General features: G+C 34.6%; 1 protein-coding gene across 2 annotated transcripts in view; it reads left to right on the top strand.

Moving 5' to 3' along the window:
- LOC145681103 (putative phosphorylase b kinase regulatory subunit alpha) overlaps nucleotides 1-16,968 on the top strand; it is a 147,011-nt gene that overhangs the window by 61,749 nt on the left and 68,294 nt on the right. Inside the window, exon 11 of one of the 2 annotated variants that reach the window (XM_081752511.1) lies at nucleotides 11,431-11,550. In XM_081752511.1, the coding sequence (XP_081608637.1) occupies nucleotides 11,431-11,550 (120 nt within the window). Of the gene's footprint in view, nucleotides 1-11,430; nucleotides 11,579-16,968 lie in introns of both variants that reach the window. The other variant, XM_081752510.1, reaches the window with a different exon arrangement.

The raw sequence follows: 16,968 nt of genomic DNA on the forward strand, positions 1-16,968 counted from the left end.
AATAGAGAGTTAAAGGACAAGACAAAACTTATTCTTTCTGCGCTGAATTCATATCAGGAAGCCATTTCTCGCTATTTCTTTACTGTTTTTGTCCTATGGTGATCAATATTGAAACTGGAAGTAGTAGTAGATTTTTACCACTTCTGATTGGAATAGAGAAATAAAGTCGCAGATGGTACCTACTCATGATACTGAATCAGTATCAAAAAATTCTTTTCTCTGCTGCCTTTTTTTTTTTTTTTTTCTCCTCACTGTGGCGGTCAGTGTTAAAACAAGAAGTCTTACATCTTCACCGCCTGCCTCTGATTTCAATAAAGAGCTGAGAGAGAAAATGGAACCTATTCTTGGGGTACTGAATTTGTGACAAGAAGCCATTTCTCGCTGTCTTGCCGGTTTTGCTGTATGGAAATCAATTTTGAAATCGGAGATTGTTGTCGGTTTCAACCACTTCCGATTTTAGTAAAGGGACAAGGGTAGAGGTAGATCCTTATTTTGGGACGTTGAATCGATTACAGAAATTACCTCTCGCCAACTATTATCTCTATCTTGCTATCGATATGGTCTGTAAGGACCAACGTGTAAACTATTTCTACCTCTTCCGGTTTGAGAATAGAATTAAGAGAGAAAATTGAACCTATTCACGAGATGAATTGATTTTAGAAACTGCTTCTTGCTGTTTTTTACACCGGATCGGGATGTGGCGGCTTCATAGCGCAGTTCTTCAGAACTGCAGTCATCCACTGGTCCTCCAGTTTTGAAGGTTGTGTCGAGCCGATCACCCGGCATTTAAAACCTGCGACCAAGCACAGTAGAAAGATAAGACTCGGATGTGGACTGCTTTCTCTGGACACCAACCTTGCTATAACCTGTTTCTCATAATTGGATTTGTAATTTTTTTTTACCTTATATTTTAATATATTCGTTTTTAAATATTATTTACGGTAGTCCGTATTTTTGAACAGTCGTGTTGATCATGACGGGGACAAATAGCCTCGTTGCTGATGTCCCCATTAAAATTCAATCAATCAATCGCTATCTTTTATCTTTGTGCTTTGATACTTCTCGACAGACAGAGGAACTGGCCTGGTCATTCTAAAAAAACTTCCCATTCTTATGCATAGTTGGAAGCATAATTTGCAAGTCGTAAAAGTATGAAGGTGTCAATGTTTTGGGATTATATTTATCACCGACTTTCATTTGAATTGTTTATCTTTTGACATAAAAGCACGAAATACGGTATTCGAAAAGTACGAATCTCTTATTCACCTCATGATTTCAGTATAGAGGACGTGGGAGGGGTACAGAGAGAGGAGAAGAGATGGTGCAAAGTATTGTCTGCGGTATCACGTCGGGAAATTCACTAGTATATTTATACAATTTAATATCAAACTTTAAAACAAACAAACAAACAAAAAAAAAAAAAAAAAAAAAACTTGAATCGTTATAATAGATGTTATGCTTATCGATATACAGGATTCCAGATGATAGAAACAAGCGTTGAGAAGTGATTTCTCTTTCGCAGGAACTTGAATATGTTACATGCAGTTCACGATAAAAAAGTATTTGTCTATGTGTCATATTTTATGCCTTATAAACGTTTATAATCAGGGAAAGAATTCTGGGACACCCTGTGTTTAGTTTTGTAAAATCAAATTAGAGTTCAAGCAGGAAATACAATTTACGAAGCAACTCAGGTAGTTAATACATAACTTTTAACTATATCTGTTACTTTTCGAGATCTTAAAGATACTTTTGTGCAAGCGCAATAGTTTGATGTCACAGTTAGTAGAGCAAACATTTTAATGATTTGTAATGGTGTAAATTGTTATATAAATATTTTCATCACTTACCTCGCTAAGGAAATCTAATATATTTGCTTATCTAATCGACAGTAGAGAAAATTACTGGACCAGGGCGCAACTCAATCTTTTCCGTGTCTGCACTTTACAAACCATATTTGAGTCATGATATGTCATATCTCGATTCAAATAAGAAAGACTTTTAACGACAACTTATTGTCATAGAGGAATAGCGTGTTGGTTTGTAAAAAAAATCAACCTGGAGCTTATGATGTCATTAGTAAATACAAACAGTTGGGATTTACTGTTCCCATTCTATTTTGTGATTGCAGTTTTCGCCAAGAATTCCATTTAGATCCTTGTTAATCAAATAATGGTATCGTAACGGGTTCCACTGAGTTTGATTTGACTGGCTCGTATAAATTGTTAAAAAAGTTGTTGGCAATAGAACATGTAAGCACGTATGCATTTTGTTGATTATTTGCTCGCTTTAAAAAAGTGTACATATAAGTGTAAGTGTGTATATTTTTTTGTTTCCAGGACAGAGCAGAACCCGAATTTTAAGAGATTTCGCGATCATTAAAGTACATGGTAATAAAAAGATTAGTATCTATCTTAGAATTATCTGCTGTACTTTAAGTTTAATTTTATATTATTGTTTTATCAATTTTATTTGGCTCACTTATTATTTATTCTTTAGCACGGCTTCTAATGTCTCTTTAGAACACCTTACAAGGTTATTATATTGTTTCCTCTGACCTTATTCTCTGACCATGAAATTGAATATTCAAAGGCTGTAATGATAAATGCTTGAAACAAAAGCTGATACCTTACACTATCTGTATTTCAAGCTGGACCCATTGAACTCGTGTTTTATCAGTGCTTTCACTCTCAGGTGCATGACGGATTTATTTTATTTATTTATTTTTTACAGTTTAAAATGCCACTCTGCTTGTTGTCTGTATCTTTTAAAAGCATTCACTAACATTTGTAATTTGCATTTACGTGCTTCAAGTGTCGATATCTAATTTTATATTGTCATTGTACGCTCGTAGAGGAAGTCAGTCCGTATGCTATTGCCACCTCCTCGCTGACTATATTGTAGTACTCGTGGTGCACGCTTGCTCCGAAATAATTTCAGAACTAATGACAGATGCTATAGAATACCTAATTCAAATACAAACATTCTTGCCTTGTACCTCGAATTTTTGTGATTTACTCATACGGTTTCACTCTTACGGTCTCTTGTCACTTTCATCGGTGACGTCTGAAAATTGCTAAATTAGACGCATTGATAAGGTTTATCTCTTCCTGTAACACTATCCTGAGAAAATAGTAGATAGCTTTTCCCTCAGAAACTAGAGAGTGTTTCGAAATTAATATCGTAGTTTTAAGACTTTGTAGTATTCATTATATTTAAGGTACAATTATAAATAATACATGAAATGAAAGAGCAACTCAAACAGTTTTTGTTACAAGTGTTCAATATGATCACCATTCGTCACACTGTACACATTGAGTTGATAGACGAGTTCTTCCCAAACCTTGATCAGTGTGTTTGGAGTAATTGTAGCAACAACTGCTTCAATCTTCTTTCTTAAATTCCTCGATCTCCTTAAAATTCTCCACACAGACGTCACTGGAATTGCTAATTCTTGATTAGCCTTCCGAATTGATTTATTGGGGCTACGCATGAAAAACTCTCTCGCTCGTTCAACACGTTCTTCAGTCACTCTTGATCGTCTCGTACTCTTCCCTTTGCACAGACAGCCGATGTTTTCAAACTGATGATACCATCTACGAATGTTATTATCACTTGGTGGATTGCAATTGAACTTAATACGGAAAGCACGTTGCACTGTAACTACAGATTCAATCTTTACAAAATGTAAAACACAATAAGCTTTCTGCCACTATTCGTCATCTTTGGTACCAACGCTTTCTAACGGCAGAAGAGGAAAGAGTGTATGCGCATGCGTGCGTGGAAAACTGTTTGAGTTATTTCTTCATTTGATGTATTATTTGTAATTGTAAGTTAATTGTAGTAAAAACTACAAAGCCTTAAAAACCCTATATTCATTTTGAAATGCCTTGTATAATAGCCCCCCGCTCTCTCTCTCTCTCTCTAAAAATGTGTGTTTATAGTTCATAAGGTTTGGTAATCTTTAATCTTTGTCCCTCCTGTAAAGCATATTTCGTTTAAGTAATGGAGAATGATTAAAATAGTTACCTGGGATTTTACTGTTTCACTCACAGAAAGGACAAAGATCAAAGACAGAGATAAAAATCATTATCTGTACATATTTTTCCAAAAGAAAGAAAAAGTATTATGGTTTCTGAGGAGTGATGCTATCTTCTTCGTTTTCTCAGGAGAGTTCCACAGAAAAGAAAAACCTTATCAATGTGACCATTTTCATAATTTTTAAATGCCCCCCCCCCCCCAAAAAAAAAGTATCAGCGAACACTGAAATTGCATGAGTAAATCACATAAATTCGAGATACAATGCAAGACTGTTGTTGTTATAATTTTCGGAATTGACAACATTGTGAGACTAACAATATGAATGCGGTATGTAAAGTTAGAATATAGTTTGCATCATATTTTTTTCCCCCGAATATCAAGATTTATGTATAATACTATTCTAGAGCATAGTAGATCAGTCCTCATGAATCCTTGTAACAGTGACAAAAGGATATTTTCTTGTAATTGTGGTAATATTCGACTCATTAACAGTGGAAGATGGTCTGTTTAACTGGCGATAAGTAAAGTTGGTTTAGTCTGCAATTCCACTTTAAATTTCAGCTACTTCGTGGCTAAGCGGTTAGCATACCGCCTTTAGCGTGTGACACTCATGTTCGATTCCCGGTGGGAGCTCATGTGATTTGGATTCTACGTTAATCAGTACGTCTAGGTCTCATATAGCCTCGCTGCTGAAAGGGACGCTAGACTCAAATTCAACTCATTCCACCTTAGATTTGATGTACTCAGTCCGGTTAATTTGCATACGTTTCCCTGGATGTATGGTCATTTTGAGAGTGAAACTGGCGATAAGAAAAGTTAGTTTAGTTTGTAATTCCACTATGGATTAAATGTATACTCAGACCAGTTAATTTACTTAGTTTTCCCGGATGTACTTCTTTAACAGTTTACTGGCGATAAGAAAAAAATGTTTAGTTTGTAATTCCATTTTAGATTTGATGTGTACTCAGTCTGCTTAATGAGTTACATTTCTTCGGATATCTGCTCCTTTTGACAGTTTAACTGGCAGTAAGAAAAGTTGGTTTAGTTTGTAATTCCACTGTAGATTTAATGTAAGCTCAGACCAGTTAATTCACTTACACCCCAAGATGTATGCTCCTTTTAACAGTGTAACTGGCGATAAAAAAGGTAGGTATATTCGTAAATATACAACAGTTTGTACCTGTAATAGTAGAAATGTTAACAGGTTACGACGTAATGTTATTAAAGCACAGCACCTCTATTACCGTACCTAATCACTGCAAGCATTAATCGTTATGTAGATTTATTTCCATAATCTTACCAATTCTTACCGTAAAACCTTCTTTACATAACCATACTTTAATACATAAAGAGGATCTCGTGTGGTATGGTCTAACAATGTATTTAGTTACTCTTGTCCATATTCCGAACTATCGTGATTCCAATTTTTATGTTACTTTCCGAAGTATGAATCCAACAACAAAACGAATCATAATTCATCTTTTTCTAACAATTACATTTCATGGCACTACACACAGAGCCACTATTAACCAACCATCAACACTCCTACAGTACCTACCTCGAACTAGGGTTTTATCAGGTTACTTTCATTAAAATGCGTATAGTAAGGAGGGCAGTTCAATATTTATGCCAAAAATAATATTTAATGCCAGACAATGAATTCGTTCATTATTACGTTTAAATTTTATCCCTTTTTCACTGTTACGTGTTTCTAACGTAGACTTTCAACATGAACCACAAAATACCAGCAAGGAAACGTACAAACTTAGGAAGAAAAAAATAGGTGTGCTGTGCGTAACGACAGATTTAGAACAGAAAAGGAAGAAATCGTCACACGGAAGTGGTTAGTCAAAGGAAACGAGTGAACATATTTACCATTTAGTTCAAGCTGGATTCTTACCATTCCATTTCGATTGAAATACGCATCCTAAGGGGAGGGGGGGAAGAATTCATATGCTTCTTTCAAATATTTTCCATAAACCTATTTCCCCCTTGCGAAGACAGAGGGTTCAGCTGGTTTAGGATATATACGTGGGTCAGTCAGAAAGTTAGTTGCACTCCTTCGTAAATATTTTCGGCCAAAGGCTATTTTGATGAAACTGTGCGGCAACACTGAGACATGTATCTCTATCGTGTGACGTAGCGGCTTTCACGAAGCAAGTGGAGGTGTTCTGATAATTAATCGTAAACATATTCCGACAGCTGAAAGTTGCGTCCAAATTGGAAATGCGTGTAGTGATTCGTTTTATTTATTTATTTATTTATTTATTTATTTATTTATTTATTTATTTATTGTGAGCGAAAAGGTGTAACTGCACTAAAATTTGTCGGCAGTTGCATGAAGTGTACAGTGAAAATGCAGTGCAATTGTGTTCCTACATGATAATGCAAGACCGCATGCAACACAACAAACGTGCGAACTTCTGACAAAGTTTAGATAAGTGTGGGATCACCCTCTTTATAGCCCAGATCTTTTACCGTGTTACTTCCATTTGTTTGGTCCCATGAAAGACGAACTTTCAAAGCGACGATACCACTCAGATGACGAGGTGAAAGTTGCAGCCTAAGAGTGGTTATCGGGCATTGGACGGGATTTCTTTGCAGAAGGTATAGAAAAACTTGTACCATACTTCGACAAATGATTAAATAACGGAGGTAAGTACGTTGAAAAAAGTAGATTGTGAATGGGACTTTACAATACAAATAAAGTTATTGTAAAATTTCTATTCTGTTTTGTTTTCTTAAGCAGTGCAACTAACTTCTTTTTGACTAAACCTCATATATATATATATATATATATATATATATATAAGGTGTAGAAGTATCGCATATTCTCTGGTTGTTTAAGCATTTGCTGTTACTGAAGCACAAAGAAATTAGTCCAACATATGATATTATTATTATTATTATTATTATTATTATTATTATTATTAAAACTTCAAAAAAATAAAATTAATACAGAAAGAGAATTTATATGAAAATTTGAATGTAATTAATGTAGCTAATTCAGCAGTATATATATATATATGTCAGAAAAACCCATAAAATAATTGGAAACATTCTACCATCTTGCTTCTATATTGAAAATTGAAGGATCAACTTGTCAAGTCATTATGCTATTACCCTGTTTCTTCTATACTAATATTTTACTTAAATCTGTGCCACCTCTCAACTTCGCATATGTCGCTAAAGATTTTTTTTTGTTTGTTTGTTTGTTAGCAGTTCTAATACAGCAGTAGATTCTCTCAGTTAAAAAAATAGATCCACTAAAATATTTAAACAGCCTCTGAGATTTTAATATATATATATATATATATATATATATATAGTAGAGTATATCGATAAATTTAAGCTCTATGGACTTTACTGCATCTTCTGAATATTATTCAGTACTTGGATTGTGTGATCAGGTAGTTTCACAATAATATGAAATATTCTGCTGTGAATATGGTACTAATAAAAACTGTTATAATGTTTAAGTAATACCATACCTAAACTTAATAAGAATCTGAATATTCATGTCTTGAGGGTGAGGTTTTGCACACTCCTATTCCAAAATCCTGGTACCGCATGTATTTCTTAAATTTACAAAATGGATTCCAGCTTGTCTTACATTGGTTGTAGTTGATTGTCTTGCACTTCTTTTCAGCTACAAATCTATGTGAGACGTGTGGATGTATAGCTTAACGTGAGATCCGAACTACATGAGCTTTCACAAGCATCGAACCCAAGTATTGTGTATCGAAGACACGAACACACGTAGTCTTGAGCTCAATTTCTAGTAGGAGTATTTGTCCTAGATACATTCGAGTATTTGTTGGGATCCGACTTTGAACAATAAGTTCCGTCTCTTATAGCCTCGGTGCTGAAAAAGGACGTTCACTCACTCATTCAATCAATCAAGTTTTTCTACTGTCATGTTACCTTCACAGATATTCCCATCCCATCATTTGTGTATTTTGAGTTTATGACGTTTATTTTCAGCATCAAGACTAGTCTTAACATCCAAACCCTCTACACTCCTTCCTTCCTTCGTTTCTTCCTCACCATTAACGGTATTATTCCATTAGTCGCATCAACCATTACGTTATGTGTGCTACAAATGCAGATAAAGAATTATAAGGTTATTATCAGAAAATTTACATCGATTTTTTTAATTTTAAAACGGTGGAAGTACATAAAATATGAAAAAATCTGTATGATGTTTTACTGGATTCGTGCTTATCTTGAGAATTACCAATAACTCCACACTTTCTACTCTTGCACCAAACCTGGCATCTGCTACTCTCTTTCTTACTAAGCAATTTTTGTTTTTTCTTTATTGTCTCTACCTTTTCTTCGACTTCTCATATCTGCAGTTGAGCCAAGATTTTGTTTGGTAGATTGGCTTAGTTCAAACATCCATTACCGAAGGTTGATTGTTACGATTAATTAGAAGTCATCTATGTCAGATTTGTAAGGTTTGTTGGTAGGATTGAAATTTAATGTCCGTTTCAGCACCGAAACTATATGAGATGTCGACCTATATCTTAAAGTGGAATCCGAACCACCGTGAAATGTTTGAATTTCAAGGTTTTCCTATTGAGTCTCGCCGTTCGCCCTAGCCACGAAAGTTTTATGTAGGGTAGAGTCAGTATTTCAAAAGCAGAATTTCTGTAACTTCAAGGAAGCTATCAATATCAAGGGTCGTCAGGTAAGCAAATTTGAATACTGTCCTCAACTACAAGGCTTATGAATATATTATTAAGCCTAACCAGCTCCCTTGCAATTTATTGGACACTTTATGTTACAATTCTCACTATAGCGATTGCTCTACAAGCACTAATGTATGCTTCAGTGACATAAATCTGACATTGATTGCTTCTAATAAATTTTAACAATCAAACTTCGGATAATTATTCTCTATGTTCTCAGACATGTGCAAAATATGAACGATTAAACATCAATAAAAACACATGAATCATAGCAGTTTCACAGATTTCACCTGTATGTTTCTTGATACAAAATACATTCTGCTAGCTACACAATTATTTCCCCAATAGCTAATATTTTCGTATTTATTTTTCTTTCGTATATTTATTTTATTTTTCTATTTCTATTACATTTCCGTAGATGACTAAAAAAAAAAAGTCTTCGTGCAATTTCATAGATTATACATTTTATATCTGTCTACAATATGGTGATACCTTGAAATCTTAACTTAATCCGTCCCAGAATCTTGTTCGAAGGTTCCAAATTGTTCAATTCCAAAAACAATTTTTCCCCTTTAGAATAACAGAAACGGGATTAATCCGTTCGTGGGTCTCAATATAAAAAATTATTTTAACCATAAAAACATAAGATTCTAAGGCAAAATAATAGGTTTTTATTGTTGTATTTGAATATAAAATGTAAATTAATAAAATTAAGTATATAAAATCTGTTTAAAGAATAACATAAAACAGGCACGAAAGCATAAAATCTGCAGTTTCCGACGGCGAACTGAATAACAAAACGTATGAGTAGCCCGATCGCTGGGGAAACATACGGCCAAATACGTGCGAACAACGTGCTGTGCGTTCGGATTGCGGAGGCAGTACTGTATAATCAATTCGCATGGAAGCTGTAGAAGACGTGGACTTGCGACTAAGTGTGCGATTTTAGTCACATGCATCCTTGTCAGAAATCGAGTCTACGTCTCATGCTCCAAAACTTGGGAATTCGGTTAAATTTCCTGATTTCAGTGTAATTTTTTAACAGTTAAAAAGAATTCTGTGAGTATGAATTAGGGCTAATAAATCATTTATATTTTAATTAGTTAATCAGCTCACAAATTATTGGCAGAAAAGAATATGTTCAGGAACCTTTTATGAACGGTATTGTACAGCATGGTCAGGTTAAAATAAAAAAATAAAAAATGAACATTCGCATTCGCTTTCAAAGATCTTTTTTCGCCCTGTAGGTAATTTGTTTTAATATATAGACTTGGAAGCAAGTTTTTCATATTTCCTTTTGTCCAATAAAGAATAAGAATATCCAGAGCTTTTTTAAAGGTAAAATATACGCACGCGCCTTTGGAGTACTGTTCCGGGTTCGGCCCAACATCATGAGACAATTAGAAAACTTGCAATTAAGAAGGGGGCGCGGTGGCTCAGTGGTAGAGCATTCACCTCCGGTGCTTGGGGTCCTTGGGTCGATCCCAGCTCACGCCGTGTGGACTTCTTGGTGGACAAACACCGTGCTCGTGGGTTTTGTCGGGGTTCTCCCGTTTCTTTCCACTTTCTTCATTCCACCATTTCATACATTTCTCATTATCACCGTCTCCTTTAGCCTAACCGGCATAACCGTGGGACATAAAACTCAAAGATTTCATTTCATTTTTTACAATTAAGAAGTATCAATACCCGGTATAGAAAGCTAGAATAGCGACGATGAAATTCAATATGTTGTCTACGCATCGCACAATAAAAAGCTTGCCAAGCCTTTTATGAGTTGTAACGATATTCAGTTTAGTTGACTTGAATTTATTTAAGAAAGTATTACATATTGCTATGAACCTGTTTTGTGGTAAAAAAAATATTAACGACAAAAATGGGAAGGAAATTTCGGAAATGACGACCTGTACCTACTTTTAAAAGTATTACACAAGAATTCGTCGAGTAGGACTGACGGAAGACCATTGGAAAATCTATCAGGATGGTCATCAAGGAATTCGTACCCGGAAACCTTCCAACTTCTCATGCAGAAAGAAAGAATACGAACTAAATCTAAACTTTAAACATGACTACATTGATATATAATAATGCTGATATATGCAGTAGGATACATGATGAATAAATTAAATATGAAAGTCTTAACTTCTATTACGGAGTAGTTGTACTTCAGTCAAACAATTTCAGTGTTTGCTAACATCTTTGTTGATAAATTGCAAAATCCCCTCAACTGGAAACATACGTGAAGCTTTCTGCCTTTCTGTGTAAAAACTTTCAACTTAGAAATTTTTAAAAGTCATCGACAGAGATGGCGTACACTTAACCTGGTTGATTGAAGTACAACTACTTCGTGATGCAACCTAAAACTGCTTATATTTGAGTTATGATTACGTGAATTCACCGAGAAATTATTTACCAGTTCCAAAAAGTTTGTTAAACAAAATACTTGGCTGTTTGCTAAATAAAACTATCAAGTCCCTGAAATATTGTTTCCGATTTTCTCATTACTTTCCACAAGAGTACTTCTTCAATTTAATTTACTCATGTATACTTTTATCTATTTTTTGTTTTTAATTCTAAAAGAATCTTTCGTTGATCTTTCTCATATTAATCAGTTGTGTTACTTTTTTTTATTTCTTTGTAATTATATTAGTTGTTCTTTTATCTGTTCTGTTCTGTTTTTTTATCTTTCCTTTAGTTAACGGACCAGCAACGCTTCTACATAGCTTCTGACTATGAGTTGATGATTGATATTTTTAAGAGTGAAATCAACTTTCTCAAATCTAGCTGGCAAAACATGCTAGGACGACCACTTGTTGTCATGGCAATAAGGAACATTCATCTAGGTATAAAATATTACTATTTTAAAAATGAAAAGCGAAACGAACTTCGTAAAGAAAATTACTAGTATGAGTAATTTAATAAAGATGTACAGAAAGTAGTCATTAAACGAAATTAAATTATTATGATTGTGTTTTCTAACTTCACTATTTTAATAACATTTAATAGCAGTTATCGTAAATAAAATGCACAGTAACGCAGGAAATGTGAGCTTGTTGATTTCTTAAAACTGTTTCACCTCTGTGTAGTCTTCAGTGCTTATGAATATTGCTGTTGCATTTGTGTTCTGTGTATGCCTATATGTTCAGCACGTGCATGTTTTCATTGCATTTTGCTTTTGTGTGTAATGTTCCTGTATTTTTTTAAACTTGCGCATTCCAATTTGTTCAATGTTTTTTAGATTTTGGGTGTGTTAGCATTAATCTCTCTCTCTCTCTCTCTCTCTCTCTTTTTTTTTTTTTTTTTTTTTTTAACTTCTAATATTGAGCGAAGGAAACACCTTAGTAAAATTAATAATTACCTTTTTCCAATTTCCTGTTTATTATTTTAAATGCAATTGCTGAAATTTCGGAGGTTGGGACTGTCACACTCTTCAGAGTATAGAGGTTTGGTAAGTTTTACGTAAATTCCCTTTATCCATTTCAAGAGGATGGCAGCTCCGACCACGGAATGTTCAGCAATTATATACAGAAAACATGGACACTAAGCAGAAGAATTATTGTCGTACTGTGGCACTAACTGACATTTAGTATAAACTAACCTTTCAGTAACCTTTTAGCATCCGGATAGTCAGTATATTTCCAGTAGTCTTCTCGTAACGTCCGAGTGGCTAGAATAAGTTCTTAAAAGCATCTCGAGTGTGATAATATTTACAGTAACCTTTTAAAAGAAAGCATCTCGAGTGTGGTAATAATTACAGTAACCTTATAATAGAAAGTATCTCGAGTGTGATATTTACAGTAACCTTTTAATAGAAAGCATTTCGAGTGTGATAATGTTTACAGTAACCTTTTAATAGAAAGTATCTCGAGTGTTATAATATTGACAGTAACCTTTTAATAGAAATCATCTCGATTGTGATAATATTTACAGTAACCTTTTAATAGAAATCATCTCGATTGTGATAGTAATTACAGTAACCTTACAATAGAAAGCATCTCGAGTGTGATAGTAATTACGGTAACCTTACAATAGAAAGCATCTTGAGTGTGATAATATTTACAGTAACCTTTTAATAGAAAGTATCTCGAGTGTGATAATGTTTACAGTAACCTTTTAATAGAAAGTATCTCGAGTGTGATAATATTTACAGTAACCTTTTAATAGAAATAATCTCGATTGTGATAATATTTACAGTAACCTTTTAATAGAAATCATCTCGATTGTGATAGTAATTACAGTAACCTTACAATAGAAAGCATCTCGAGTGTGATAATATTTACAGTAACCTTTTAGTAGAAAGCTTCTCGAGTGTGATAATATTTACAGTAATCTTTTAATAGAAAGCATCGCGAGAGTGATAATATTTACAGTAACCTTTTAATAGAAAGCATCTCGAGTGTGATAATATTTACAGTAACCTTTTAATAGAAATCATCTCGATTGTGATAATATTTACAGTAACATTTTAATAGAAATCATCTCGATTGTGATAATAATTACAGTAACCTTACAATAGAAAGCATCTCGAGTGTGATAGTAATTACAGTAACCTTACAATAGGAAGCATCTTGAGTGTGATAATATTTACAGTAACCTTTTAGTAGAAAGATTCTCGAGTGTGATAATGTTTACAGTAACCTTTTAATAGAAAGCATCGCGAGTGTGATAATATTTACAGTAACCTTTTAATAGTAGTAGTACAATAATAACCTTTAGAATAGGATGTTAATCATTTCCTTATAGCATTCTGATAGTAAGACATGGCGTTAAAAACACGTCAAGATGGCTTTCAGCATTTCAATTCAAGAAATTATCATTTATTTAAGGAAGCTGTGGGATTCTCGTTTATTTATTCATTTCTTGCATCACACTCTTGTTCCTCTTTGTATTGTTCTCATTATTTTATTATCTTTGATTATTATTTTTCATTTAGGATACAAAATCGACATCTCTTTTTCGATAATATATTTCATACATGTGACTATCTTCTTCCATTTAGAAATGTGCAGCAAGTCACTACAAATTTTGTATTTAAGTTAATGATTTTTATCGCCTTACTCAAACAAACTTCGCTGTGCTGTTTTCATATATTGTAACGGAATCAAAGTATGTCGAAACAAGACGGAACAAAATGGAGCTAGGATAAATAACCTTATGTAAAGTAAAACTCGTAATCTAAATTTCAAGAAAGGCGTTTTAAGTATTAACTTCAATTATGATCACAATACAATCAGAGGGTTATTCTGATCGGAGTAACAGACTGTCTATTTCCCATTAATTTGGAATTTTGCATGGATTTGGTTATCTCGTCATAGTAAATTATTATTTTGATCTTGAATATTATGCACCTATTTTTGTTTGAAAATGTTTATTCATTTAAATCCTTGTTTCTTGTGGCAGTAAGTTTTAGATTTATTGTTTGAAATTCTTCTATAATGCTTTTGTAATCTTTTTTATGTAAAAAGCTATTGAAAAATGAAAATGAAATGAAATCTTTCAGTTTTACATCTCACGGGTGTGCCGGTTAGGCTAAAGGAGACGGTGATGATGAGAAATGAATGAAATGGTGGAATGAAGAAAGTAAAGTAAACGGGAGAACCCGAGAAGACCCACCAGCACGGTGTTTGTGCACCACAAAGTCCACACGGCGCGAGCTGGGATCGAACCAGAACCCCAAGCACAGGAGGTGAACGCTCTACTACTGAGCCACCGTGCCTCCTTAAAAAACTATTGATGCTACTACTATCTCTGCACAGAAAGTTCGGTAAACGTGTCGCCCTTGATCATTGTGTTGATGGTAATGCCCTTTTGGGAATGGCTGTACAAGTCCTGGAAACTCCTGTCGTACTCGTCTTTAGGGATAAACAGGAAAACAGTCCGAGGAAGACAAGTCAGGAGTAGGGTGGGTGATTGAGTGGCACAACTGCCCAGGTGCATCAGAAAGACAGTGTATGGCCAGGTATTGTCGTGAAGCGGGGTCCAGTCGCCTTGCTTGGCGTACTGGGGGCGTACCCGATCCTTTGCAACGGGCGTTGCAGTATTTCTATGTATATAGCATTTAACGTGGTGCTTTTAGGGAGGAATTCTTTATGGGTGAGATCCCCAAAGTCAAAGAATACCATGAGCATTGTCTTGATGCAGGATCTCTCACTTTGCACCTTCTTACTTTTCGGCGAGCGTGGATCCCTCCCCACTCCATACTTTGACGCTTGCTTTCGAGTTTGTATCTCAGGCACCAGGTCTCGTCGCCGGTGACGATGGTTTTCAGGAAAGTTGAATCTCGACCCGCTATGTCGAATAATTCTTCACAGCCGTCAAACTGAAGTTGCATTTGTTCCGGTGAAATGTGAGGCACAAATCGGGAGCAAAGCTTACCATTTACCCAAATCCTGAGTCACTATGAGCTGGACCGAGCAGCTCCTACTTCCTCCGTTGTCATTCACACTATCACACGAAGATCCTAGGCCAAAAGTTAATCCACTTTTTGTATGTTATCCGGGGTGTATGCATTTGCATGATGGTCAGTTCGGGGCCTTCTTCCACGGTGTCCCATTCTTCTCGGAAACGTTTAAACCACTCATAAACACACATTAAGGTGACAGCACGTTTCTCGTAAAATGTCAGCATTTCATGAGTCTCTTTCGCTAATTTTCTAAGTTCGAAACAGATCAGTGTATTCGTTCGTTTCTGCCCATTTTGGTATTCACTTTTGGTTTCGACCGCGCGCACTACACCTTTACTTTACAATGTGTTGTTTACATGATAAACACATTTGCAGCGTCGCGATCGGGAACTTGTTCAGACATGTGCGGCGGGGGCGCACTCTTACGACCGTGAGCAGTATGACATCGTTCACCGAACTTTCTGGACAGAGGTTGTGGTTTCTACATATTTGGTAGAAGCTGTTTATTCTGTCTATCTTTATTTAATTTAAGAAATCAGAACAGTAATGTCTGCAGCTAAATAATTTAGAAGTACATATACTGAATTACAAAAAAAATCATATTAGATAGACATTAAACATTAGGATGCGCCGAAAAAACTTTTTTTTTTTTTTTTTTTTTCAATTTTTGAGTATGGTAGTGGGGAAAAGATGCTATTGGTAGCACTAAGTTCACGCAAAAAAGTTGATATTTTTAGGTCAACCCCTTGAATGCCTTGAAGTTTCGCTAAAACTCAATTTTTGAATTTTTTTAACAATGTGTTATTATTGTTTTTAGATATATGTACATGCATATTCGTGTTTAATGTTGCAAATGCGTGAATAAGCTCTGAATAGATAGAATTTATGTGCCTTCTAAATTAGCTGTTTTTTTTTTTTTTTTTTTTTTCCGCCTTATCGTGTATAAATAGCGAAAAGTTGTAAGTTTTGTTTCTACCTCAGCAGGTGTCTTTCTTTTGTTTGTTTGCATTTCTAGCAATTACATACTTCTTTTATTCTGTTCGATGAGTAGATGTATCATATTTTTTGGGTGACGTCGCGCAGCACTCCTTATTTACAAGTCCAGAAGTGAAGGAGAGTGTACAATGGGGCGGAACTGTGTTTTTGGATAGAACCTGTCAAGCGGGGTATATTTTCGGCTCTCAGTCAGTTAGACTGCGACGTTTGCCCGTTGTCCACGTGAAAACTTTATCTAATGCTTTTGTGTATTAACAATAAACGTGCCATTATTTTATCTGTTATTGTTATTAAGACGAATTTACGGACAAGCGAGCTGGAAATGGTTCGAAAAAGAAAGAAAAAAAAGTTAAAAAGAAATAAAAATTACGCAAACGGAAGTTAACACATGTTGTTCACCACCCAATGATCCCTGTTTCTTCTCGTTTGACAAGAATTTCTTTCACTTCATATATATTCCTTTTTAACCTTTTATTTTAACCCATTCATATTTGTTTTCCACGTTTAAATGAACTAAGCTGATATAAAAATCATATTTTCCGAAAGCGCTTCTTAGCGCAATACTTTGATCTGCGGTGAGTAATTTTTTTTTTTTTTTTTTTTTTTTAACGTGTATTTTCTAACATCTATTACTATTTATTTCACAAACATTTGCGTTAACAACCCTAACATATTGCATAATTCAGTGTATCTCACAAAAGAGGTTAGTTTAGTCATGTAGGTGTGTAATAGACTTTCTCGAAAATGACTATTGATTTGATTTTTGTGAGAGAAAAAGTGGTCTTTACATTTAAAATATCTCATACTCTATTTTCTTCTGACGAACCTAGAAAG

The sequence above is a fragment of the Thermobia domestica genome, chromosome 3, assembly GCF_964235325.1.
Source record: "Thermobia domestica chromosome 3, izTheDome1.hap1.1, whole genome shotgun sequence".
In the NCBI taxonomy this organism is placed as follows: domain Eukaryota; kingdom Metazoa; phylum Arthropoda; class Insecta; order Zygentoma; family Lepismatidae; genus Thermobia; species Thermobia domestica.